At 42.3% G+C, this 23,177-nt stretch overlaps 2 protein-coding genes and 4 non-coding genes across 12 annotated transcripts; all 6 read left to right on the top strand.

Moving 5' to 3' along the window:
• The first annotated feature begins 183 nt into the window (after positions 1–183).
• RPL17 (ribosomal protein L17) lies at positions 184–4,684 on the top strand. Of its 2 annotated transcripts, XM_055559032.1 has the most exons (7): positions 184–439; positions 1,022–1,074; positions 1,165–1,205; positions 1,679–1,813; positions 2,064–2,162; positions 3,228–3,419; positions 4,620–4,684. In XM_055559032.1, exons 2-7 carry the CDS (start codon positions 1,035–1,037, stop codon positions 4,665–4,667), a joined length of 555 nt encoding a protein of 184 aa, XP_055415007.1. In that variant the 5' UTR covers positions 184–439; positions 1,022–1,034; the 3' UTR covers positions 4,668–4,684. The 2 variants fall into 2 exon arrangements, with proteins under 2 accessions (XP_055415007.1, XP_055415008.1); XM_055559033.1 differs by lacking the exon at positions 184–439 and having other exon boundaries at positions 1,020–1,074.
• LOC129636371 (small nucleolar RNA SNORD58) lies at positions 877–942 on the top strand. The gene has a single exon (XR_008706908.1). It is a non-coding gene; the product is annotated as a small nucleolar RNA SNORD58 (small nucleolar RNA).
• LOC129636369 (small nucleolar RNA SNORD58) lies at positions 1,276–1,340 on the top strand. Its single transcript, XR_008706906.1, has one exon. It is a non-coding gene; the product is annotated as a small nucleolar RNA SNORD58 (small nucleolar RNA).
• On the top strand, positions 1,914–1,976 carry LOC129636372 (small nucleolar RNA SNORD58). The gene has a single exon (XR_008706909.1). It is a non-coding gene; the product is annotated as a small nucleolar RNA SNORD58 (small nucleolar RNA).
• LOC129636370 (small nucleolar RNA SNORD58) lies at positions 3,469–3,532 on the top strand. Its single transcript, XR_008706907.1, has one exon. It is a non-coding gene; the product is annotated as a small nucleolar RNA SNORD58 (small nucleolar RNA).
• A 1,453-nt stretch (positions 4,685–6,137) lies between the features above and the next one.
• On the top strand, positions 6,138–10,544 carry C21H18orf32 (chromosome 21 C18orf32 homolog). 6 transcript variants are annotated; one of them, XM_055559038.1, is made up of 4 exons: positions 6,138–6,333; positions 8,369–8,436; positions 8,686–8,873; positions 9,827–10,544. In XM_055559038.1, exons 3-4 carry the CDS (start codon positions 8,709–8,711, stop codon positions 9,890–9,892), a joined length of 231 nt encoding a protein of 76 aa, XP_055415013.1. In that variant the 5' UTR covers positions 6,138–6,333; positions 8,369–8,436; positions 8,686–8,708; the 3' UTR covers positions 9,893–10,544. The 6 variants fall into 6 exon arrangements, with proteins under 6 accessions (XP_055415013.1, XP_055415012.1, XP_055415010.1 ...); XM_055559036.1 differs by lacking the exon at positions 6,138–6,333 and adding an exon at positions 6,334–6,405; XM_055559037.1 differs by lacking the exon at positions 8,369–8,436.
• Positions 10,545–23,177: the final 12,633 nt, after the last annotated feature.

The following is a 23,177-nucleotide window of genomic DNA, read 5'->3' as shown; positions in this document are numbered from 1 at the left end:
TTTCAGATCTTCTCAAACAATTTCCACATTCCCTTTCTCCTCCACCTTCCCCCACCTCTACAAATCTCGTTTCTTTAGGCTAGGAATCTCGCGAGATATCAAGATCTCATGAATTCTCCCATGAGCCACTGCTCTTCCTTTTCCGGTAAGCGGCCTGAGGTGAGTGTGTCTTCGGCATCTTTCTCTAGTGATGAATCCTCCGGTAATCCCTGCCATCCTGGCACTCTCGGCGCCAATTTCGAGACCCTCAGAAGGAGGACTCTCGCGGCTATTGATTCCTCCCTGGTGGAGCAGTCCTGTGCGGGGGGACGTGTCGGAGCCTCCGGCTCGGCGCCCCTCTTCTGTCGGGCCTCTACAGGCCGCAGTGGGCGAGAATGGGGGTGACGAGGTTAGAGGCCGGCTCTGGTCGGTGCCGACTCCTGAGGGCCAGTGTCTCGCGGTGAGTGGGGGCCGTGAACGCAGCGCATTCGGGGCCGAATGGAGAGAAAGTTTTGGGGGGGAATAAGGTCAAGTAGGGTCGAGGTTTACTCAATGGCTGAACGTGAGTTGAGCTACGCCTAACGTGGATAATACCCTAAAAGTGTGTGGAAAGCTTGGCTTTCTTGAAATCTGTGTGAGTAAAGGAGGTTACTGTAGAGGGAGCTTGTAGAGGGGTGTCGTTGGGTCGAGTTAACTTTGATCTGAAGGATCTGATGCTGAGCAGGGCGCTGGGCTCCTCCGCACGGATACTTGGATCCAGATTTGGATGGAAACAGGCTGTGCTTCTTCCAGAGGGTTAGGGGAAGGGCATCCGTGCCACTAGTGTTAGTAGTCTGAACGCTGCTGTAGGCAACTGGCGGTTGTAGCTGAGATGAAATTGGATTGAGAGGAGGAGGGCTGCAATGATGGCATTTCTTAGGACACCTTTGGATTAATCATGAAAACAACTACTCTCTGAGCAGCTGTGGACAGAGTTTATAGTGCATAAATATTAAACTGTGAGTTGTTGTAAATATATGTTGACAGTTATTCTTGCTCCCAGGTGACCCCTAAAAATGGTGCGCTATTCACTTGACCCAGAAAACCCCACAAAATGTAAGTGAGCAAGCAACGTTTCTTATTTGGGAGTATGAGGCACCCAGATACCAAGATTAACCAAAAAAATTTTTTTCCGGTATTTTTTAGCATGCAAATCAAGAGGTTCAAATCTTCGTGTTCACTTTAAGGTATGTGAATCGTAGTTATACTCTGAAAGAGTTGTTCCTTGAGTATTTTTTAACCATTCTAAAAAGGTAGCTGCAATGATGTGTTTCTTAGGACACCTTTGGATTCACCATGAAAATAAATCATTTCTGAGCAGCCACCTTTTAATCAATGCTTTGACTTAGGATTTGTGGAATTGGGTAAAATTACCAGAGAACTGCTTGAGAACCTAGTGCACAGATCAAGATATGGGAAATGTAATTGTAGTTTACAAGATAATGGAGAATATATTAACAGTGAATAAACGGGTTTAGGATTCACATTTCTCCACCTTCAAACCAAGCCTCCCTGCCTCATAACAGATTGTGTATTATGTTTCAAGAATGGGAAGGATTTGGCTCTTGATAAAGGTTGACACTTTGAAAATACTGGAATTTGTTTGAATCTGATTTTTTTAAAGGATGGTTAACTCACAGCTTACATTATTTATGTTTAGAACACTCGTGAAACTGCCCAGGCCATAAAGGGTATGCATATCCGAAAAGCCACCAAGTATCTGAAGGATGTCACTTTAAAGAAACAATGTGTACCATTCCGTCGTTACAACGGTGGAGTTGGTAGGTGTGCACAGGTAAGAATTCATAGTTGTCACTTAAAAAGACAATTTGTTAGGGGAGGGAGTAGATGAAGTAAAAATGGCCAATGTCTTCCTTTACTGAGGCTCCTTATGGTTGCTGTGATGACAGCCTTTGGGACAACTTTGGATTAACCATGAAAAAAATGTTCTGAACAACCTTGATGTTGGTTGAAGTAAATTCATCTTATAACATTGATTTAAATTGAGGGAAATTAGTAATAAACTCTCTGGTTTTGTTTTTTAGGCCAAACAGTGGGGCTGGACGCAGGGTCGGTGGCCCAAAAAGAGTGCTGAATTTTTACTACACATGCTCAAAAATGCAGAGAGTAATGCTGAACTTAAGGTATCCACACTATAAGCATCTTCACACATGCAACTTGGATTATTGACTAGGTGAAAGTTGTCTGGATCTGTTTCCTTGGTTGACTTGTTTTTTCTTTGATTGACTTGATGAAAGTAACAAAAGTTCCCATTAAAGTGGCTATTTTAAATCTTTCAATTTCCAACAGGAAACAGGGTTTTTTTATAAAGCATTTCAGGAGCATGGTCTGCAGTAATTTCAAGCCGAAGACTGTAGAATTACCCACACACACAGACATAATCCCAGTACGTGCAAGAGAAATGCTTTTTTTTTTTTCCCCTTGAGTATTTTACCAAGGGTTTGTAGTCTTGTGCTGTAAATGTTAGTGCTCAGTAGTGTCCAACTCTGTGACCCCGTGGACTGTAGCCGGTTAGGATCATCTGTCCATGGAATTCTCCATGCAAGAATACTGGAGTGGGATTGAACCAGGTTTCCTGCATTGCAGGCAGATTCTTGACCATCTGAACCACCAGGGAAGCCTTTTTTATACTGAGGTTTGTGAACCCCTTCACAGGGTATATTTAAATACAAATAAATACAGTTACAAAGGAACCATATGATTGACATGTGGTTTGTTGCCTACATTCATAATGGAGAGATGTTAAATTTTAGAAGTCAAAACAGCAGTGTGTAACTGAAAAATCCTGTGCCAACTAAACAGATTGATGCATTTGAGTAGTTATCTGTTACCTTTTTGCATTTGGAAAGCTGGGTTAGAACTGGAATTAATATAGGTCTGTTTAGCTGTAGCCCTTCTAGCTGCTAAGCCTTGCTGTTAAAATCAAGCTTAGACATAGATCCTTTGGGATTCCTGTAACTCCACTCCCTAATGAATACCATTTATAAAATAGGTGCAATTACCAGCACTGAGTTTTGGTAATTACTTAGATTTAAGGGAGAGGACTTAGAATGACATTTTCTTAAAAAATAAATATGCTATTTAAAGTCATAAGGACTTGAATGATACAGTTTGTGGTGTTAAGATAAAGGTATTACCTGATTTAAAAATTTTTTTAAATGTTACATGATTTTGCTCCCTTTTCCCAGGGCTTAGATGTAGATTCTCTGGTCATTGAGCACATCCAAGTGAACAAAGCCCCCAAGATGCGGCGCAGGACTTACAGAGCTCACGGTCGGATCAACCCCTACATGAGCTCTCCCTGCCACATTGAGATGATCCTTACTGAAAAAGAACAGATTGTTCCTAAACCAGAAGAGGAGGTTGCACAGAAGAAAAAGGTAAATTACTTAGTCTCTGCTCTCTTTCACTTGGCGTATTAGATTGTGGTTGCTGTGATGACTAACTTAGGACACCTTTGGAATAACCATGAAAGGAAGCTATTCTGAGCAACCGCCAACCTTTTATAATCATTTTATTTTGGCTTTCATAAGTCTCAAATTAGTTTTGTTTTTTTTTTAATCTTGGAAGATTATTTTTTATTTATTTTAATTGGAGGCTAATTACAATATTGTGGTCATTTTTGCCATACATTCACAGGAATCAGCCATGGGTGTACATGTGTTCCCCATCCTGAACCTCCCTCCCCATCCCATCCCTCAGGGTCATCCCAGTGCACCAGCCCTGAGCACCCTGTCTCATGCATGGAACCGGCACTGGCGATCTATTTCACATACAATAATATACGTGTTTCAACGCTATTCTCTCAAATCATCCCACCCTTGCCTTCTCCCAGAGTCCAAAAGTCTGTTCTTTACATCTGTGTCTCTTTTGCTGTCTTGATTATAGGGTCATCGTTAGCATCTTTCTAAATTCCATATATATGCGTTAATATACTATATCAGTGTTTTTCTTTCTGACTGACTTCACTCTGTATAATAGGCTCCAGTTTCATTCACCTCATTAGAACTGATTTAAATGCATTCTTTTTAATAGCTGAGTAATATTCCATTGTGTATATGTACCACAGCTTTCTTATCCTCATTAGTTTCTTAATAGCGAGTGGGAATTGCGTATTGTTCAGTGTGTTAAAACTGTGTGATTATATGCTGATGTCCACGCCTAGATGGCCATGTCCACTTCAGATGTAATTTATCTGGAACGGGGAACCTCCTCCCTGCAGTCCCTTTCTCCAAGAAACTTATTTTCAGTAAATGATTATATTTAGTTCTTTAGCCTGGAACCTGGGAGTGACTCAAATCCTAATGGATCTGTCTTCTGTTTATTTTCTCATATATTATTCTCCATCCTTTTTTGCCACTTGGTTATTTCCAGCTGGGCTCCAGCCTGTAGTCTTCGTTCTCTTACTGCTGTAATTGCCTCCTGGCTGCCTTTCTCTCCGTGCCACCTCTACACCAAAGGACTCATTCCCTTTATGATGAAATTTCCGATTACCTTCATTGAAATACAACTTCCTCTTTAAGATGTGTTTATCCTGGAATCATTCTTCTAATAGTGCTTTTATTTTTTCTTTTCCCCAGATATCCCAGAAGAAACTGAAGAAACAAAAACTTATGGCCCGGGAATAAATGCCGCAAAAAATAAATGCAAATAAAAGTAAAAAGTGTTGGTTGTCTTAATTAGTAAATGTATTTCAAGTGTTAGCACAAAATGGATCAAATGAGTTTTCATTAACAGGTTGTTTTGCATCTTTTGGTACTTGGTATAAAATGGAATTGAGAACATGGGAAAATTTCTGACTCTCTTTTCCACCTACTTTATTGAACTTAAGGTACCCTAAGTCTGCTACTAAAGTAGCATTTACTGTATTGAGTTATGCATCCATAACTGACTGGGGTTTTAGAGGCTTTTCAGTATCCCAAAGAGGAACCTTAGCAGTGGTTGACTTGTCACCTCCTAACCCAATCCAGCCCTGAGCTTATGTTGATTTGCCTGTTCTGGACTTTTTATCTAAATCACAATGCTTTGACTTAGCATGTTTTTTTTTTTTCAGGGTTTTTGTTGTGGCATGAGGTGTTAGCTTCATTCCTTTCCTTCTCCTTACAACCTCAGGGACCAGCCTGCCAGGCTCCTCTGTCCATTGGATTATCCCAGCAAGAACACTGGAATGGGTTTCCTCCAGGGGATCCTCCTGACCCAGGGACTGAATTTAGTGAACATTGGAGGACCTGCAGGACTCCTAAAGCAGTAGCATTTACTGTGCCACCTGCAATATGTGTGTGTGAGCTGCTCAGTTATGTCCGACTCTGGGACCCCACGGACTGTAGCTTGCCAGGCTGCTTTGTCCATGGAATTCTTCAGGCAAGAATACTGGAGCATATTGCCATTCTCTTCTCCAGTGGAACTTTACAACCCAGGGATTGCACCCTGGTCTGCATCGCACGCAGGTTCTTTACTGTTTGAGCTACCGCAATGTAGGATCAGTGAAAGTTTCTCAGTCGTGTCCAACTGCAACCCCACAGACCACAGTCCATGGGATTCTCCAGGCCAGAATACTGCAGTGGGTAGCTGTTCCCTTCTCCAGGTGATTTTCCCAATCCAGGGATCAAACCCAGGTCTCCTGCATTGCAGGCAGATTCTTTACCAGCTGAGCTATCGGGGAAGCCCAGGAGCAATCAAAGACTAGCTGATTGTAGCTGTCCCAGTGGGAGTGAAGCGGTACAGCCATTTTTTGTAAGATAAATCCCTCTCAAAATTGACAATTTACCCTGCTCTGGAATTTAAGACCCTTGTAGTGGGGAAGGAAGTGGCAACCCACTCTGGAATTCTTGGCCGGGAAATCCCACGGACAGGATCCTGGCCGGCTACAGTCCATTGGGTCGCAAAAAGTCGGAGACTTAGCGACTGAACAGGATGAGGAGCTCAGCCAGAGCTGCATTCGAAAACAGCCTAGCCTTCGCTGTGAAGCAGGCTTTCAAACAGGTGGTAAGCCGCTCGCAAACGCGCCAGCCTCCGGGCGCAGCGTCCTGAGTCTCCCTCGGCGACGGGGTACCTAGTAAAGCGAGCGCTTCCGCCTCGCCTGCAGGCTCGAGTGACGGCTGCGGCCGCGCCGGAAGTCGTCCACGCCCCCGGCGGGCGTCCCCGTTACGTCCGGCCCGTCGTCAGGCTGACGCACACGCGCCTTTGTCGGCCTCTCCTGCCGTGCCATTGGCTCGGCTGCGGTGCGTCCCTGCGACCCTCTTTCCGGAAGCGTGGATAGTGCCCGTGGGACTTGTCGCGGGTGAGCCGAACCAGGTAGTGGTCTGCGGGGGTCGGGTCGGCGTGGGCGGCGGCCTCGGTGCGCAGCGCGGCTCTCCTGCCCTCACGGTACACCACCCCCCAGCCTCGCGCGCCTGCCTCCCGTCCACCTCGCCCTTTGCCTGCCCTGCGCCGCGTCCACCCGCTCCTGCCTCTTTTTACCTCCGGATCCGCTCTCTGGCCTGAACTGTCGGTATCACTTTTTATTATCGTCACCCCCGTTCTCTCTTCTCTCCTGTCTCAGTCCTTACCTTTGACTCGGCCTGACCCGCTCTCTTGTCTCCAGACTGATTTTTGGAGGACTGATTCCTTTCTGGAGCTGACGTTTCCCCTCCACAGCTGCTCCCTGTTCTCATAGAGCTTCAGCTTTTTCCTGTTCCATTGTATTGGACTAAGTCGAATGAAAGAAATTCCTGTCCTCCAACAGTTTCGATCCATTTATCTCACTGTGTTGTAATATTCGAGAATTGGCTTGGAGACAGTAAATAAAATTTTTTGTCAATTTATCATAGCCACCTTTAGACCTTTCTAAGCCACAGTTTCTAGGCCTTTATAAGCCATAATTATGACAGAAGTAACTAGTAGTAATTGTTCTTGAGAGTTTATTTTAAACAATTTCAAGTAGGTTAGAAACGTGAATCTTTATGATGGAGCGGTTTCAAGTCATCGTATTATCCTTGTGCTCGGTAGCATTGCCAGTTATTTTGAAGGGTTTCATTGCTTTTTAAACTTTGTTAGAAAGGGGAATAACATGATGATTGTGTGTTTTGAGAAGGGAAAATGGAAGAGCATTTAGCTAGGAAACCAGAATTAGGAGTTCTGGTTTTAGGCAGCTCTAGTTACCTAAAGTGTGGGCTTTGGACAGGTTACAACTTTTGAATTTGTTTTGGGTTTTTTTTTTCTTATAGTAACAGCACTTAAATAGTACTTACCATATTCGGACACTGTTCTGAGCTTTGTATTCCTATTATCTAGTCCACACTACATCCCTTTCATATAGGTACTAATATATATCTTCTTTTTACACATGGAAGAATTAAGGCACTGTCTGGTCAAATAACGTGCTCAGGAATACTGTCTAGAAAATAGTGAAAGCAGGTCTCAAATCCAGGCAGCTGCCCTGCTTCCTGCTTGATTATTATGCTGTGGTACTTGTAAGACCTAAACCAATCTGAAGCGCTTCAGATGAGATTCTAAAAGTCTAGTAGCCCAAAATAATGATTCCTTGTAAAATGCTGAAAAAGACTCATGCGTCTTTGGTTTATTTTGACCAGAGGATATGTTCTTTAAAATTTTGGAACAAAATGTTTTTGGCAAATTCCTAAATTATTTTAATTTAGCTCTCACGTGTGTGCGCTAACTTGGCCTCAGTCGTATCCGACTCTGTGACCCTGTGGACCATAGCCTGCCAGGCTCCACTGTCCATGGGATTCTCCAGGCAGAAATACTGAAGTGGGTTGCCATGCCCTCCTCCAGGGGATCGGCCTACTCAAGAGACCCAACCTGCATCTCTTCCGTCTCCCGCCTTTGCAGGCGGGTTCTTTACCACCACTCGTGCCACCCGAGACTAGAAGGACTGTTTTAAAGAATCCAGTTCTGAATCCTTTGTAAAATAGTGGTCCTTCCCTGATGTACATTTACGTTTTTATTTCAGATTGGATTATCTATATCATTCCTGGCTTGTATTGTGAATCATTTTAAATTGCCTAGTGTAACAATGCTTACTCATTCACCAGTAATTACTCCGAATTCCTTAATGTTTTGGTGACTCCTTTTCTTTATATGTAAATGGAAATGCTAGAGTACCCAACCTCACTAGGTGTTTTGAAGATTAAATGAGTTGATGTGTGTAAAGGGCTTAATTGCCTCATCCTCAGTGCTAAGAAGTGTTGGATGACCCCATAGACTGTAGCCCTCCAGGCTCCTCTGTCCGTGGGATTTCCCAGGCAAGGATACTAGAGTGAGTTGCCATCTCCTTCTCCAGGGGATCTTCTCCACCCAGGGACTGAAACCATGTCTTTTGCCTTGACAGGCGGATTCCTTATCACTGAGCCACCTAGGAAGCCCTGTCTTTATCACCAAATTTATGGTTGTGAAACAGTAAGTGGAGAGTTTTGGAGGCAGGCTTATCTTCACTCTTATTTTCAAGTCTTCCACCTCTTAACTCCTTTCTCTTGTAGATGGCATCATTTTTATGAATAGACTCTTGCTTTATGATAGTACCTGTAGTGTGATTTAAGTTTTTCCTTCAGTGTAGAAATAGTCTTTTCATGTATTTTAATCTAGGTAAATTCCTTGAGTCATTAATCTATGATGAACTAATTTGTTTTTTCTGCTGTTTGTCACTAGTTCAGGAACTCACATCCGGGACAATGGTGTGCATTCCCTGCATCGTCATTCCAGTTCTGCTCTGGGTCTACAAAAAGTTCCTGGAGCCATATATATACCCTCTGATCTCCCCCTTTGTTAGCCGTATGTGGCCTCGGAAAGCTATACGAGAAACCAATGATAAAAACAAAGGCAAAGTAGACTATAAGGTAAGAACATTAAAATGCCTTGAATGGGTGGGGGTGGTACACTCAGGGTAAAATAGTGACTTTTGGAAAGTCAGGTTCTTAGAACCAGAAGCTTCATTAATATGTTTAAATTTCCAGAGGAGGAGAAATACCGTATGATATCCCTTATATGTGGAATCTAAAAATAAATGATACAAATGAACTTACAAAACAGAGACAGACTTACAAAATGAACTTATGGTTGCTAGAGAGAAGAGTTAGTTAGAGAGTTTGGGATGGACATATACACACTGCTATTTTTTAAATGGGTAACCAACAAGGACCTACTGTATAGCACATGGAACTCTGCTTAGTGTTATGTGGCAGCCTGGATTCGAGGGGGTTTTGGGGAAGAATGGATGCATGTATATGTCTGGCTGAGTCCCTTCACTGTCCACCTGAAACTATCACAACATTGTTAATCAGCTGTACTCCAATATAAAATAAAAAGTTCAAAAGAAAAAAAATACCAAATTCTAAATTTCTCTCTTTTTTAAAATAGGGATTTGGAATTTTCTATTTATGATTAACACTTGCTTTAAATTAAGGTTTTAAATAAATCCTCTGATTTATTCATTGGCTACTTGCAAGATAGTAACAGTATTTCCTATCTGGTAAGAGTAATGGTAAATAGCTAATAGAGGACAAAAGATGATTCTGATAAGCCCGTTTCTCTGATTGATAACTTTGATAAGAGATGTAATGAGTAGATTCACAGAGATTTTCTTCTTGTAATGCAGTTTTTTTTTTATTGAATATTTAGACAGCTGTGTTTTCTTTTGTGTTGGTGATTATTCAATTCAATCACCTGCACGAATGTAGCCATCCTGCATGTTTCCAGTAGGTTTTTCATTCTGAAGTTTGTGTTTTTAAAGAGGATATCTCTTATAATGTCTTTTTGTTGTAATGATATCTAAAATGTTTTTTCATTTTAGGGTGCAGACATGAATGGATTACCAACAAGAGGAACAACAGAAATGTGTGATAAAAAGAAAGACTAAACTGATTGTCCCGAAGGATCTCATTGTTTTAAAAATGGACCTGATACTATGAAGCACCTTCTTTGTAATTGTCTGTGATCTTTTTCCAAAACCAGAATTTGGGTTAGATATTAATAGTTTAGACATTTACCTACACTAATCAGGGAATACCTGGTATTTGTATTTAAAATGTAGCTAGTTATATTTAACAACCTCATTTCTGATTTCCTTTTTCATTAGTTTTTGTTTCTTTTATTTCAGTTTTAAAAATATGAATAAATATATAAGGTTTGTGCCAGTAGACATTGTTACTAAGTCAGTACCTAGAAATTCTTGGGGGCTCTAGCTTTTTTTATTCAGGCTCTTCAAATTTGAGGAGTGTAATTTTACTGTGAAACATTGCAGTGAGACTGTGCAGTCAAATGAAAGGTAGTTTTTGGAGATGATAATGACTTGAAATAAAGATGTAATTACTGTCCAACTCAAAGGAGTAGCTTATCTGTGAGAATAGTAATTGCTATTTATTGCTCTGAGGAAGATAGAAAAGAGAGGAATAGGGGAAACCTCTCTGAAAAATGGAGCATCTTTTACATAAATGTCTAATGTGTAATATAAAATTCTAATCCTTGTTTTGTTCCTTCTGTTCCTACAAATGTATTAAATACTGAGTTTAGCTTGTTGTTCTTTTTTCTTTTAAATATTTAAAAGCAAGAATTTTTAACCACATCGGAAAGCAGGATCGGAATAGTGTGATGGCATCAGGATAGTTACGGGGCAGTGATACTTTCTTCTTTTTTAAAAAAAAATTTAGATTGTGTCAGTTATTTTGTTCCAGAGTAATACACCCTAAAGTTAGTGGTTTTTAGCAACAATGATGTGATGAGTAAGTTACTTGCTGGTCTGGGCCTGTCCGCATGGTCTTTCATCCCTGGGCTTCTTCCCTCTACTGTTGAGATATACAAATATTCAAAGATGACAAGACATATCTTTATATAATGTTTGTTCTCTCTGAAGCAAGGAGAAGTTAGAAGGAACTCCCCACCTTGGGTCCCCAGTGAAGTCCTGGATCTTAACTGAGGCTCTGTTAAACTGTGTCTGGTTAAGTCATTGATCCACCTTGAACTTCCTTTGATAGAAATGAGTCTGTTTCAGCTTTTCTACCCCAGCGCACCTGAGGGATTAGATAAATTCCTGTTAGCAGCTAAATCCAGTGGATTAATTTGGATTGCTTTTTAAGGTATTAAAAACTATATTGTGAAAGTAGCAGATGTTCATAGTAGAGCAATGCAAGGACAGGTTAATGAAGAATGAATGTTCTTTCTCAACTCTCATTCCTTTATTCTGGCTCCAAAGATGGTAACCACTATTCGCTTTTCCTACAGGCGTCTAGCAACTTTGTTAAAAATAGTTTTTATTAAACATACCATTTATTAAAAACCAAATAATATTGCAAGGTTTATAATATCCTTATTCTCATAGTCCCCAAAGGATTTACTCATTTAGCTGTTGCTTTTATCTCATGACTTATCTTCATATTTCTAAGTGATACATGTATACAGTTTTGGGAGCTCTCAGCTGTAAACATTACTGACTTCTTCCATGACTGAGATATAGCTATTTTACACTATTTCCCTCTTCTCCCACCCATCCTCCAAATACTATTTTTGTAAATTTTGAGTCAAAATTTGCAAAATTTTACCTGTTGATCAGTATGTATATCATTATGTGTGCTCTAGATGTCTTCTATTTGTCCCTCCAAATCTTTGCTTCCCTCACCCTACCCTCACCCTACCCTCCTGCTTCCCTCACCCTACCCTCACCCTACCCTCCTGCTTCCCTCACCCTACCCTCCTGCTTCCCTCACCCTACCCTCCTGCTTCCCTCACCCTACCCTCCTGCTTCCCTCACCCTACCCTCCTGCTTCCCTCACCCTACCCTCCTGCTCAAGAAAGCTGTACGGACTACATCAGCAGGCTTCCTGTGACCTCTGGGATCTGTTGGTTTGGCCAGTGGTATCTGCAGCAGGAGATGGGAGAGAGTAAAGGAAGGTGTGAGGTCAGGGTATTTTTTCCCTTGGGTCCTTCCCTTCAAGGTGTCTTCAGGTCAGATGTGTTCCTCAGCCAGAAGTCACTGAACCTCATGGTGACCAGCTCCACACGACTCCTTCCAGTTTCCACTGACCTCTCCCTCTCCTTGCTTCTTTGGCCCCAGGGGTGATGGCATCTGTTAGTACTGGCTCTGGGTCACTGCCTTATCTTGCAGGTACCATCAGCTCCTTGCTGGGACACTGATAGGATGAGCAGGTGACTAGGGCTCAGTGGGTTGTGAGTGCAGTGCGCTCAGTTTCCCTTCGTGGAGCATTGCTTTCCTGCTTTTCCTCTCCCTTTTCTTCCCCTATGCTTCCTCCGTTGACTAGTTGCTGCCTGGGTGCAGGGCGCAGGGGCAGTCCTTAGGACTTTTCTTCACCACTCCTGTGTTGCATCTCTTGTTCCCTGGATCCCACATCTTCCTCTGTTGGTTTACTCCTTCATTGCTCCTGAAGCATACCAATTTTTCTAATTCAGTACTGAATTTCATAAAGTGAATATAGATAATTTTGAAAAGTGATCGCCTATATCATCCGAATTCATTTAAACCTACCTTCCTTAGAAGTGCTGATCTTCTAAGGCCATTTCTACTTCTAGCAGTCTCACATTAGAGAGAGAGACTAGTGGTTCCCAATCTTGTATTTTTTTATACTACTAAAATATATATATATATTTTAAGAAGTTGAGCAGATTTCCCTGGTGGTCCAGTGGTTTAGAATCCGCCTTGCAATGCAGGGGATGCAGGTTTGATCCCTGGTCAGGGAACTAAGATTCCACTTGCCACAGAGCAACTAAACCCAAGTGCTGGAGCCTGAGTGCTGAAATAAAGAGCCAGTGCTGCCAGAAATTTCTTAAAAAGTTGAAGAGGATGATCCATAGTTAGGGGAAGCACACTGACTGAAACCGCCCACCCTGGCCAGGCACCATAGGAACCCATTGGCATGAGTTGTTTTACGACAGGAAGTGCTGGTAAGGAACACAGAACTAATAAGCCTCCAACCGGAAGAGTTCGGGAAAGGTCAAAATGAGACACCACATGTCCGACCACCTCCCAGAATCCTCTCTGGCATTTGTCTTGGCTGAACAAGGCATGTACCACCAGAAAGGACTCTGGAGTTAGAATGATTGGCTAAAGACAACCCAGAAACTAATCCCATCACCATAAAACTCAAGACTGCAAGCCATGGGACGGCTGTTCTCCTGGGTTCCCTTACCCTACTGCTCTCCACCTGGGTGTCCTTTCCCAACAAAATCTCTTGTTTTGTCAGCACATGTGTCTCCTCGGACAATTCATTTTCGAGTGTTAGACAAGAGCCGAGTTTCGGGTCCTGGAAGGGGTGGTCCTTCCTGCAACATAGTTGCCAACATTTTATTTTGCCAAGTGGGACTATATTAAAAGGATGTGATTTATTATCACCATTCTTTCATAAAAGACATTTTGACAGCAAAAGAGTGAAAAGGAACATGGGAATAAATAACAATAGCCCATTAACATGAATACATTTATAAAGGATATCTTGTGTTTTCATGAGAAATTCTCCATTTTGGCCATGTTTTTCTTTTTATGGTTGCTGAAAAATCATCTATCCTTGGACTGGATTTGGTAGTAACATGTCAGTCTATATTATATATATGCTAAGTGTAAAGTCTAGGATTCCAAAGCCGTACCCTTAAATTGTCTTGAAATACTGACCCCCTGCAGAGCAGTCACGGTGGCTGATACCTTGTCAGACAGACCTTAGTGGGAATAATGGGGCAGAAGTGGAGAAGAGTGTAGACTAATTAACATTGACTTGTTATCAAGGTTTGATTCTGCTCACCTTCAGCATGACTTTTTATCTTAACCGAGTTTGCAGTAACTGATTTTGTGCTAATTAACTGCATTTCCTGTGTCTTGGACGGACATGTTTTCTCAGTCCTTTGAGGTTCTCCTGAAAGACTTGGGTTTTGTCATGTCTCTTTCATTATTGAGCTTCATTCCAAGGAAACAAGTGAGTCAGCATTTACTCAAAATGACCCCCTCTGATGTGTTGATCTGTTCAACAGATAGATGGGATTGAAAAGAACTACCCACTGATTCTAAACCTCTTGAGCTATCTGAAGCTAAATGTCCGGTTCACTTATAGTCAAAAGGAAAAGGGGAAAGGGAAGTTCTCTTGTGGTTTCCTCCCAACATAACCACCAGCGAGTTCTGTCCTCATGGAGAAGGCAATGGCACCCTACTCCAGTACTCTTGCCTGGAAAATCCCATGGACGGAGGAGCCTGGAAGGCTGCAGTCCATGGGGTCGCTGAGGGTCAGACACGACTGAGCGACTTCACTTTCACTTTTCACTTTCATGCATTGGAGAAGGAAATGGCAACCCACTCCAGTGTTCTTGCCTGGAGAATCCCAGGGATGGGGGAGCCTGGTGGGCTGCGGTCTCTGGGGTCGCACAGAGTCGGACACGACTGAAGTGACTTAGCAGCAGCAGTTCTGTCCTCAAAGTCATATATTTGCTAATAAAGCAACAGTTCCTTAAGAAAGAAAGACTACTGGTAGATGTATTTAAGTGAAGGGAGAGGTTAGATTGAGAAGGTATGACTGAGAAGGGCAGTGTATGGTGGAGTAGTTGCAAAGTATACTTAAATAGTCCAAATATTGAGCTGATATGGACCTTCAAATGCACCTAACCCCATCCTCTCATTTCTACTAAAACGGTTAAATTACCTAAAAAAAAATAACCCAGATGTGGGAACAGGGCGGGTTTTCTGCAGGACTGCTATGTACACTTGTGCTGTGTGCACTGCCCATTTTCAAAGGGTTCTGTTCACAGAAAACAATTGTAAATGATGCCCCGAGATCTATGCATAGCTCATCCACAGTCCTAGAGGTCCTGCTCCTGACTTGTAATTCAGCGGGTGAAGTTTCACACTTCCTAGGTGTCTTCATTTTCTATTGTTGCATAACAGAGTATCACAAACTTAGTGGCTCAAAACAACACGAGTTTATTATTTCACATTTTCTGTAGGTCAGCCATATGGGTATGACATGGCTGGATTGTCCACTTAGGGTGTCACCAGGCAGAAACCAGGATGTTGCAGTTCTCATCTGGGCTTCCAAGTTCACTGGTTGTCAACAGAATTCATTTTCTGATGTGTGTAGCACTGCGTTGTTCCCACTTTTCTCTAGTCAGCCTGGAACTACTCTTAGCGCCTAGAGCCTCCTTGTAGTTCCTGTGCATGTGGCCCCTCTAGTCAGCTCACAGTAGGTATGTTCGCTTTCTTCCAAGGAAGGCAGAGCACATCTTTGACTCTAAACTGGGACCACCAGAGAAAATGCTTTTAAAGGGCTCATGTGACTATGTCAATTCAGTTCAGTTCAGTCGCTCAGTCGTGTCCGACTTTTTGCGACCCCATGAATCGCAGCACGCCAGGCCTCCCTGTCCATCACCATCTCCCGGAGTTCACTCAAACTCATGTCCATCAAGTCAGTGATGCCATCCAGCCATCTCATCCTCTTTTCCTCCTGCCCCCAATCCCTCCCAGCATCAGAGTCTTTTCCAATGAGTCAACTCTTCGCATCAGGTGGCCAAAGTACTGGAGTTTCAGCTTTAGCATCATTCCTTCCAAAGAACACCCAGGGCTGATCTCCTGTAGAATGGACTGGTTGGATCTCCTTGCAGTCCAAAGGACTCTCAAGAGTCTTCTCCAACATCACAGTTCAAAAGCATCAATTCTTCGGCGCTCAGCTTTCTTCACAGTCCAACTCTCACATCCATACATGACCACTGGAAAAACCATAGCCTTGACTAGACAGACCTTTGTTGGCAAAGTAATGTCTCTGCTTTTGAATATGCTATCTAGGTTGGTCATAACTTTTCAGGTCCAAGTAATTTCCCTAATTTAAAGTCAACTAATTTTGGATATTAATTACATCTGCAAAATTCTTTTGCAGCAGCATTTAGTTTAGTATTTGATTGTTATTTGAGAGAAGATGTGTTTATATCAGGAGCCAGGAACTTAGGGCAACTGCCTGAGAAGCTAGTGGAGGTGATGGAATTCCAGCTGAGCTATTTCAAATCCTAAAAGATGATGCTGTTAGAGTGCTGCACTCAATATGCCTGCAAATTTGGAAAACTCAGCAGTAGCCACAGGATTGGAAAAGGTCAGTTTTCATTCTAATCCCAAAGAAGGGCAATGCCAAAGAATTCAAACTACTGCACAATTGTGCTCATTTCATGTGCTAGCAAGATAATGCTCAAAATCCTTCAAGCTAGGCTTCAACAGTATGTGAACCGAGAACTTCCAGATGTACGAACTGGATTTAGAAAAGGCAGAGGAACCAGAGATTAAATTTCCAATACCCATTGGATGGATCACAACAAACTGGAAAATTTTTCAAGAGATGGGAATACTAGACCACCTTACCTGTCTCCTGAGAAAACTGTATGCAGGTCAAGAATGCAACTGGATGTGGAACAACAGACTGGTTCCAAATTGGGAAAGGAGTACGTCAAAGCTGAATACTGTCACCCTGCTTATTTAACTTGTATGCAGAGTACATCATGTGAAATGCTGGGCTGGATGAAGCACAAGATGAAATCAGGATTGCCAGGAGAAATATCAATAACCTCAGATATGCAGATGATACCACCCTAGTTGCAGAAAGTGAAGAGGAACAAAGAGCCTCTTGATGAATGTGAAAGAGGAGAGTGAAATAGCTGGCTTAAAACTCAACATTCAAAAATCTAAGATCATGGCATCTGGTCCCATCACTTCATAGCAAATAGATGGGAGAAATAGAAACAGTGACAGACTTTTATTTTCTTGGGCTCCAAAATCACAGCAGATGGTGACTGCAGCCATGGAATTAAAAGATGCCTGCTCCTTGGAAGAAAAACCTAGACAATGTACTAAGAAACAGAGACATGACTTTGCTTACAAAGGTCTGTATAGTCAAGGCTATGGTTTTTCCAGTAGTCATGTACGGATGTGAGATTGGACTATAAAGAAAGCTGAGCACTGAAGAATTGATACTTTCGAACTGTGGTGTTGGAGAAGACTCTTGAGGGTTCCTTGGACTGCAAGGAGATCCAACCAATCTTAAAGGAAATCAATCCTGAGTTTTCATTGGAAGGACTGATGCTGAAGCTCCAATACTTTGGCCACCTGATGTGAAGAGCCATCTCATTAGAAAAGACCCTGATGTTGGGAAAGATTGAAAGCAGGAGAAGAGAACCACAGAAGACACGATGGTTGGATGTCATCACCAACTCAGTGGACATGGGTTTGAGAAACCTCCGGGAGATGGTGAAGGACAGGGAAGCCTGGCGTACTGCAGTCCATGGGGTTGCAAAAAGTCAGACACGACTAAGTGACTGAACAACAACAGCAAATCCTAATTTGGCCCCAGCAGGAAGCAGACACAAATACTCAATGACCCCGCTCCTAAGTTCTTCCAGCATGAAGCAGAGTATAGCTCCACTATCCACTATTAGAAACTGCAGTGGTCTGGCTGTCCAAGTAACTTTTTTGTGAGGTGTGGCCTCAGGGCTCCAAATAAGGAAAAGATGAACAGGGACTCTGTGGACTTAGCTGTGTAGCTGGGCCTTCCTACAGGCAGGAGGGACTTGAGAACTGAGTAACCTCTCACTCAGCCAGGCAGTCAGCACCCCGGACCTGAGGAGTCACATCCTCTGAGCATTCTGGCAGCTGGGTCTTATCTGACTGCTAAAGGCTGTCACTGCAGGGAATTCATCATCATTGCATGCAGGAGGCCTAAGGGACTGTCCATTCCAGTCTTCTGCACGGCTTACTGGCTGGCCAGTCAGTGTCTGTGTCCTCGCAGGTCCCTCAGTCTCAATTTCTCATCTCGAATAGAGAGACTTGGTTAATTGCCAGTGTCCCTTCCCAGTGGCAGTTTTATTTGATTATCTGTTCATCCAGCCTCTGGATGAATGCAGCCTCTGCTTGAATACATGAAGTTGTCAGAATCTCATTTTCCTTCCAGGTAGACCATTTCACTACTAGGAAGCTTGATTTTACTTCACAACCTATTGTAAAGTGTTTTTCAGGCCATTAAATTAGCTTTCTACATCAACTCTTTCTCATAGGATTGTCTGGAGATTTTAACAAAATACAATACATAGGTCATAACAACTTGTAAATGTGAGTGTTTAATTATTAGTATTGATCTTATTGTCAAAAAGTTCCTACATGGAACTGAAATCTGCAAGCTGTAACTTCAGACCTGTGGTCCTAATTTGGTTCCTGGGCACACCAAAAATAAATGGGTCGTGACCTCTGAAAACAGTAATCATATTTTTCTCAAGTCTTCTCTTGATCTCTTTTTTTAAAAAATGTTTATTTGGCTGCATCCAGTCTTAGTTGTGGCATGTGGGATCCTCACTGAGTCATCAGGGATTTTCACTAGGGTGCTCGGATGCTCTAGGTATGGAGTTCAGGCTCAGGTGTTGTGGCCTGTGGGCTTAGCTGCTCCACTGCATGTAGATCTTAGTTCCCTGACTAGGGATTGAACCCACATACCCCGCATTGCAAGGCAGGTTCTTAATCACTGGACCACCACGGAAGTTCCTCTCAAGTCTTTCCTTAATCTCATTGTGTATCCTCAGTACTGTCACAGAGAAGGAGATGGCACCCCACTCCAGCACTCTTGCCTGGAGAATCCCATGGACAGGGGAGCCTGATGGGCTGCGGTCCATGGGGTCGCAAAGAGTTGGACACGGCTGAGCGACTTCACTTTCACTTTTCACTTTCATGCATTGGAGAAGGAAATGGCAACCCACTCCAGTGTTCTTGCCTGGAGAATCCCAGGGACGGGGGAGCCTGGTGGGCTGCGGTCCATGGGGTCGCTTAGAGTCGGACACAACTGCAGCGATGCAGCAGCAGCAGCAGCAGTGCTGTCTGCCATTTCACACTGGGCATGAGACCTCTCCCCCTCCTGATTGCCCTTCGCAGGATAATCTGGTTCTGGTTAATGTACAGTATATGTCCCTTAGGAGGGGCACCCGGAAACTGGCAGCTGTCATACATGTGAGTTGATTACCACCTGGATTATGTAGGTGAATTAAAATTTATAGAAAAAGGCATGCTACATGCATTACTTAATTTATCTCACAGCAACTATGACATATGAATGGGATGTTACTGTCTCCAGTAGACAACTAGTCTCAAACAGGTTAAGTGACTATTATGGGCTGCATGTTTGTCTCTGCCCCCCTCCAACCCCAATTTATATATTGAAGCCCTAACCCCAATGGGACAATATCAGGAGGTGGGGTCTTTTGGAGGTGATTAGGTTTGGGTAGGGTCGTGAGGGTGGAGCCCCCATGACAGGATTAGTGTCTATATTAGGAAAGAAAGAAACTAGCCCATCTTTCTCCACCACGTGGGGCTATGATGACAAGAGCCATCGGCAAACCAGGAAGAGTGTTCTCACCAGATACCAGAGAGCCAGTGCCTTGATCACCAGAGGCTGGACTCCCCAGCCTCCAGAACTGTGAGAAATAAGCATCTGTTGTTTGAGCCGCCCAGTCTATGGTATTCAGTTACAGGAGATAACGAAGAACTGACCAGGGGAGTGACTTTCTCAAATCGTTCAGCTCATAATTATGGAACCAGAATTCAAAGTCAAGTCTGATTCCAAAGTCTGCTCTTCTTTTTTTCAGAAAAGTTGGAAATGGGAGCACTGTTCACCGACAGGCTTGAAACAATAAACTAGAGATAGTTTTGATACTGCTTGTGGAGTGGTCTTCTAATAGGCAGAGTCTTTTTAGGCCCTTTAGTTTCTAAGAAGAGAGACAGCACCCTCCAGGTGAAGATTTGTTCACAGGTGGAATCTGTTCCAACTTGCTCCACAGGAAAGCTGCACTTTCGGACTTTGTAAACTGGTAGTTATACAAGATTCAATTTAGGAGGTTTTGAGAGACCTCTGGTCTACCCATTTGGCTCCACTTTATGACCCAGCCCTTCTTTCCCTCCTGTTTTTTGTTTTGTTTTGTTTTTAATAATTATTTATTTCGCTACGTTATGTCTTGCTTGCAGCTTTTTTACATGGGATCTTGTGTTGCAGCACGTGGGCTTCTGTCTAGTTGGCATGTGGAATCTTAGTTCCTGGACCAGGGATTGAACCTGTGTCCCCTGCATTGCAAGGCAGATTCTTAAGCACTGGTCCAGCAGTGAAGTCCCTCCTCCTGCTTTTAATGTTCTGAATTTCGTATTCCATGTGTTTGCAAGTCACTTTAAATACTTTGGAAAAGAATCTAAACAAACTAACAACTGAAAAATTAGTCCCAGCTCTTTCCCCTTTTCTCCATCATATCTAATATGAGTTTTCCAGAGTACAGGCAAGCTCTTTTAGTAGCCTGCTCTACTTAATGAATTTATAGTTATCTAATACCTTCTAGGATCCTTTTAATTTGAGCCATAACCTACCCATTTTTTAATAGTTTTCAGTCTATAGCATTTAAAAATCTTTAATCATACTTTTCTTTTTGGAATAGGTGATATGTTCATGAGGTACAAAATTCACAAGTTATAAGAGTGCACACAGAGATTTCTTCTTCCTGTCCTGCTTCCCAGGAACCCAGCTCACCTCCTAAGAGGCAGTCAGGTTTACCAGTTTCTTCCAGAGGTATTTTTTTAAGGTGTAAGCAAATACACACATAGGTATGTATTTACTTTCTCTAAGTCAAAAGAAACATACAAAATACACTGCTTAGTTTTCTTCTTTTGATTAAAAGTATATCTTAAAAGTATATCGTGGCATCCAGTCCCATCACTTCATGGCAGATAGATGGGGAAACAATGGAAACAGTGACAGATTTTATTTTCTTGGGTTCCAAAATCACTGCAGCCTCATGATGATGACTGTAGCCATGAAATTAAAAGATGTTTGCTCCTTGGAAGAAAAACTATGACAAACCTAGACAGCATATTAAAAAGCAGAGACACTATTTTGCCAACAAAGTTTGTCTAGTCAAAGCTAGCTATTTTTTTTCCAGTAGTCATGTATGGATATGAGAGTTGGACTATAAGGAAGGCTGAGTGCTGAAGAATTGATGCCTTCGAACTGTGGTGTTGGAGAAGACTCTTGAGGGTCCCTTGGACTGCAAGGAGATCAAGGCAGTCAATCCTAAAGGAAATCGATCCTTAATATTCATTGGAAGGACTGATGCTGAAGCTGAAGTTCCAATACTTTGGCCACCTGATGCAAAGAACTGACTCATTGGAAAATACCTTAATGCTGAGAAAGATTGAAGGCAGGAGAAGGGGACAACAGGGGATGAGATGGTTGGATGGCATCACCAACTCAATGGACATGAGTTTGAGCAAGCTCCAGGAGATGGTCAAGGACAGGGAAGACTGGTGTGTTGCAGTCCATGGGGTTGCAGAGTCGGACACGACTGAGCAACCGAACTGAACTAACTTAAAAAGAGTAAGTGTATCTTGAAGATCAGTGGCTATTAGATTGCCTTTTCTCTTTTAACATTACCAAAAAAAAATATAATCACACTTTATAACAGATTATCAAAATATAGGAAGCAAAAATGGAAATGGGCAAAGTTGAAAGGAGAAAAGAGATAGTTTATAATAATAGTTGGAGACTTCAATACAGCTCTCTCACTGATGGATAGAACCACCGGAGAGAAGGTAAGTAAGGAAATAGAGGACTTAACCAACGCAGTGAGCCAATCAGTTGACCAACCAACTGGTTCTAACAGACACATGCACAAAACTTTACTCAAAAACAACAGGGTACACATTCTTTGCACGTGCACATGGGTCATTCTCGTATAACAAGAAGTATATGTTAAGCCATAAATTGTCTCAATAGATTTAAATGGTAATATCATGTAGAGTATCCTCTCTGACCACAATGAAAGGAAGTTAGAAATCAATAACAGAAGGACAACTGGAAAACTCACAAATCTTTGGAAATTAAAAACCACACTTTGTAAAAATTTTTGCCCATGCCAAGTGGCATGTGGGGTCTTAGTTCACCAACCAGGGATTGAACCCGTGGCCCTTGCGTTGGAAGGGCAGAGTCTTAACTACTGGACTGCCAAGGAAGTCCCTAAAAGACACACTCATAAACAACTAGTGGATAAAAGAATTCACCAGGGAAATCAGAAAATATCTTGAGGGAATTCCCTGGTGGTCCAATGGTTAGAATTCCAAGCTTTCACTGCCAAGGGTGTGAGTTCAACTCCTGGTGGAGGAATCAAGATTCCCAAGCGGCATGGTGTGCCCTCCCCTCCAAAACACTCTTGAGACAAATGAAAATAAAAACACCATGTAATGGGGTCGCTGAGGGTCAGACACGACTGAGCGACTTCACTTTCACTTTTCACTTTCATGCATTGGAGAAGGAAATGGCAACCCACTCTAGTGTTACTGCCTGGAGAATCCCAGGGATGGGGGAGCCTGGTGGGCTGCCATCTATGGGGTCGCACAGAGTCGGACACGACTGAAGTGACTTAGCAACAAAACTTAAGTGACACAGTGAAAGCAGTGCTAAGTGAGAAATTTATAGTTATACATGTTTACATTTAAGAAGAAGAAAGATCTCAAATCAACATTACAATTTAAGGAACTAGGGAAAAAAGAGCAAACTAAACCCAAAGCTAGCAGAGGGAAGGAAATAGTAAAGATTAAAGGCAGCGATTAAATGAAATAGGGAATTGAAAAGTGATAGAGAAAATCAACGAAACCAAACCATGGTTCTTCAAAAAGATCAACTAAACTGACACATTTTTATCTAGATTGCCTAAGAAAAAGAGAGAGAAGAGTCAAATTACTAAAATCATAAGTGAAACATTACAATCTATGCAACAGAAAATAAGAAAGATTATAAGAGTATTATGAGCAACTGTACACAAACAAAATGGATAATCTCGATGAAACAGACAAATTCCTAGAAACACAAAACCTACCAAAACTGAATCATGAAGAAATAGATATCCTGATTGATCTACGACTAGTAAAGAGATTGACTCAGTAATCAAAAATCTCCTAACAAAGAAAATCCCTAGACCTAATGGCTGCTTCACAAGTGAGTTCTATCATAACATCTAAAGAAGAATTAATACCAATCATTCTCAAACTTTCCCAAAAAATTGAAGAGGAGGTAATACTTCCTAACTCATTCTATGAGTTTTGCCTTGCCCTAATGTCAGAGCCATTACAAAAAAAAAAAAAGAGAGAGAGAGAAAGAAAC

The sequence above is a fragment of the Bubalus kerabau genome, chromosome 21, assembly GCF_029407905.1.
Source record: "Bubalus kerabau isolate K-KA32 ecotype Philippines breed swamp buffalo chromosome 21, PCC_UOA_SB_1v2, whole genome shotgun sequence".
Classification (NCBI taxonomy): Eukaryota; Metazoa; Chordata; class Mammalia; order Artiodactyla; family Bovidae; genus Bubalus; species Bubalus kerabau.
The sequence above is the reverse complement of the archived record's forward strand: the minus strand, read 5'-3'. Positions and strand labels throughout refer to the sequence as shown.

Bases quoted from the DNA above. Each gene is read 5' to 3' on its own strand.
- C21H18orf32 (XM_055559037.1), top strand. From the start codon at position 8,709: ATGGTGTGCATTCCCTGCATCGTCATTCCAGTTCTGCTCTGGGTCTAC. The intron at 8,874-9,826 runs GTAAGAACATTA...TTTTCATTTTAG, and splicing joins AAGGCAAAGTAGACTATAAG to GGTGCAGACATGAATGGATT.
- RPL17 (XM_055559032.1), top strand. From the start codon at position 1,035: ATGGTGCGCTATTCACTTGACCCAGAAAACCCCACAAAAT. The intron at 2,163-3,227 runs GTATCCACACTA...CCCTTTTCCCAG, and splicing joins AGAGTAATGCTGAACTTAAG to GGCTTAGATGTAGATTCTCT. The intron at 3,420-4,619 runs GTAAATTACTTA...TCTTTTCCCCAG, and splicing joins AGGTTGCACAGAAGAAAAAG to ATATCCCAGAAGAAACTGAA.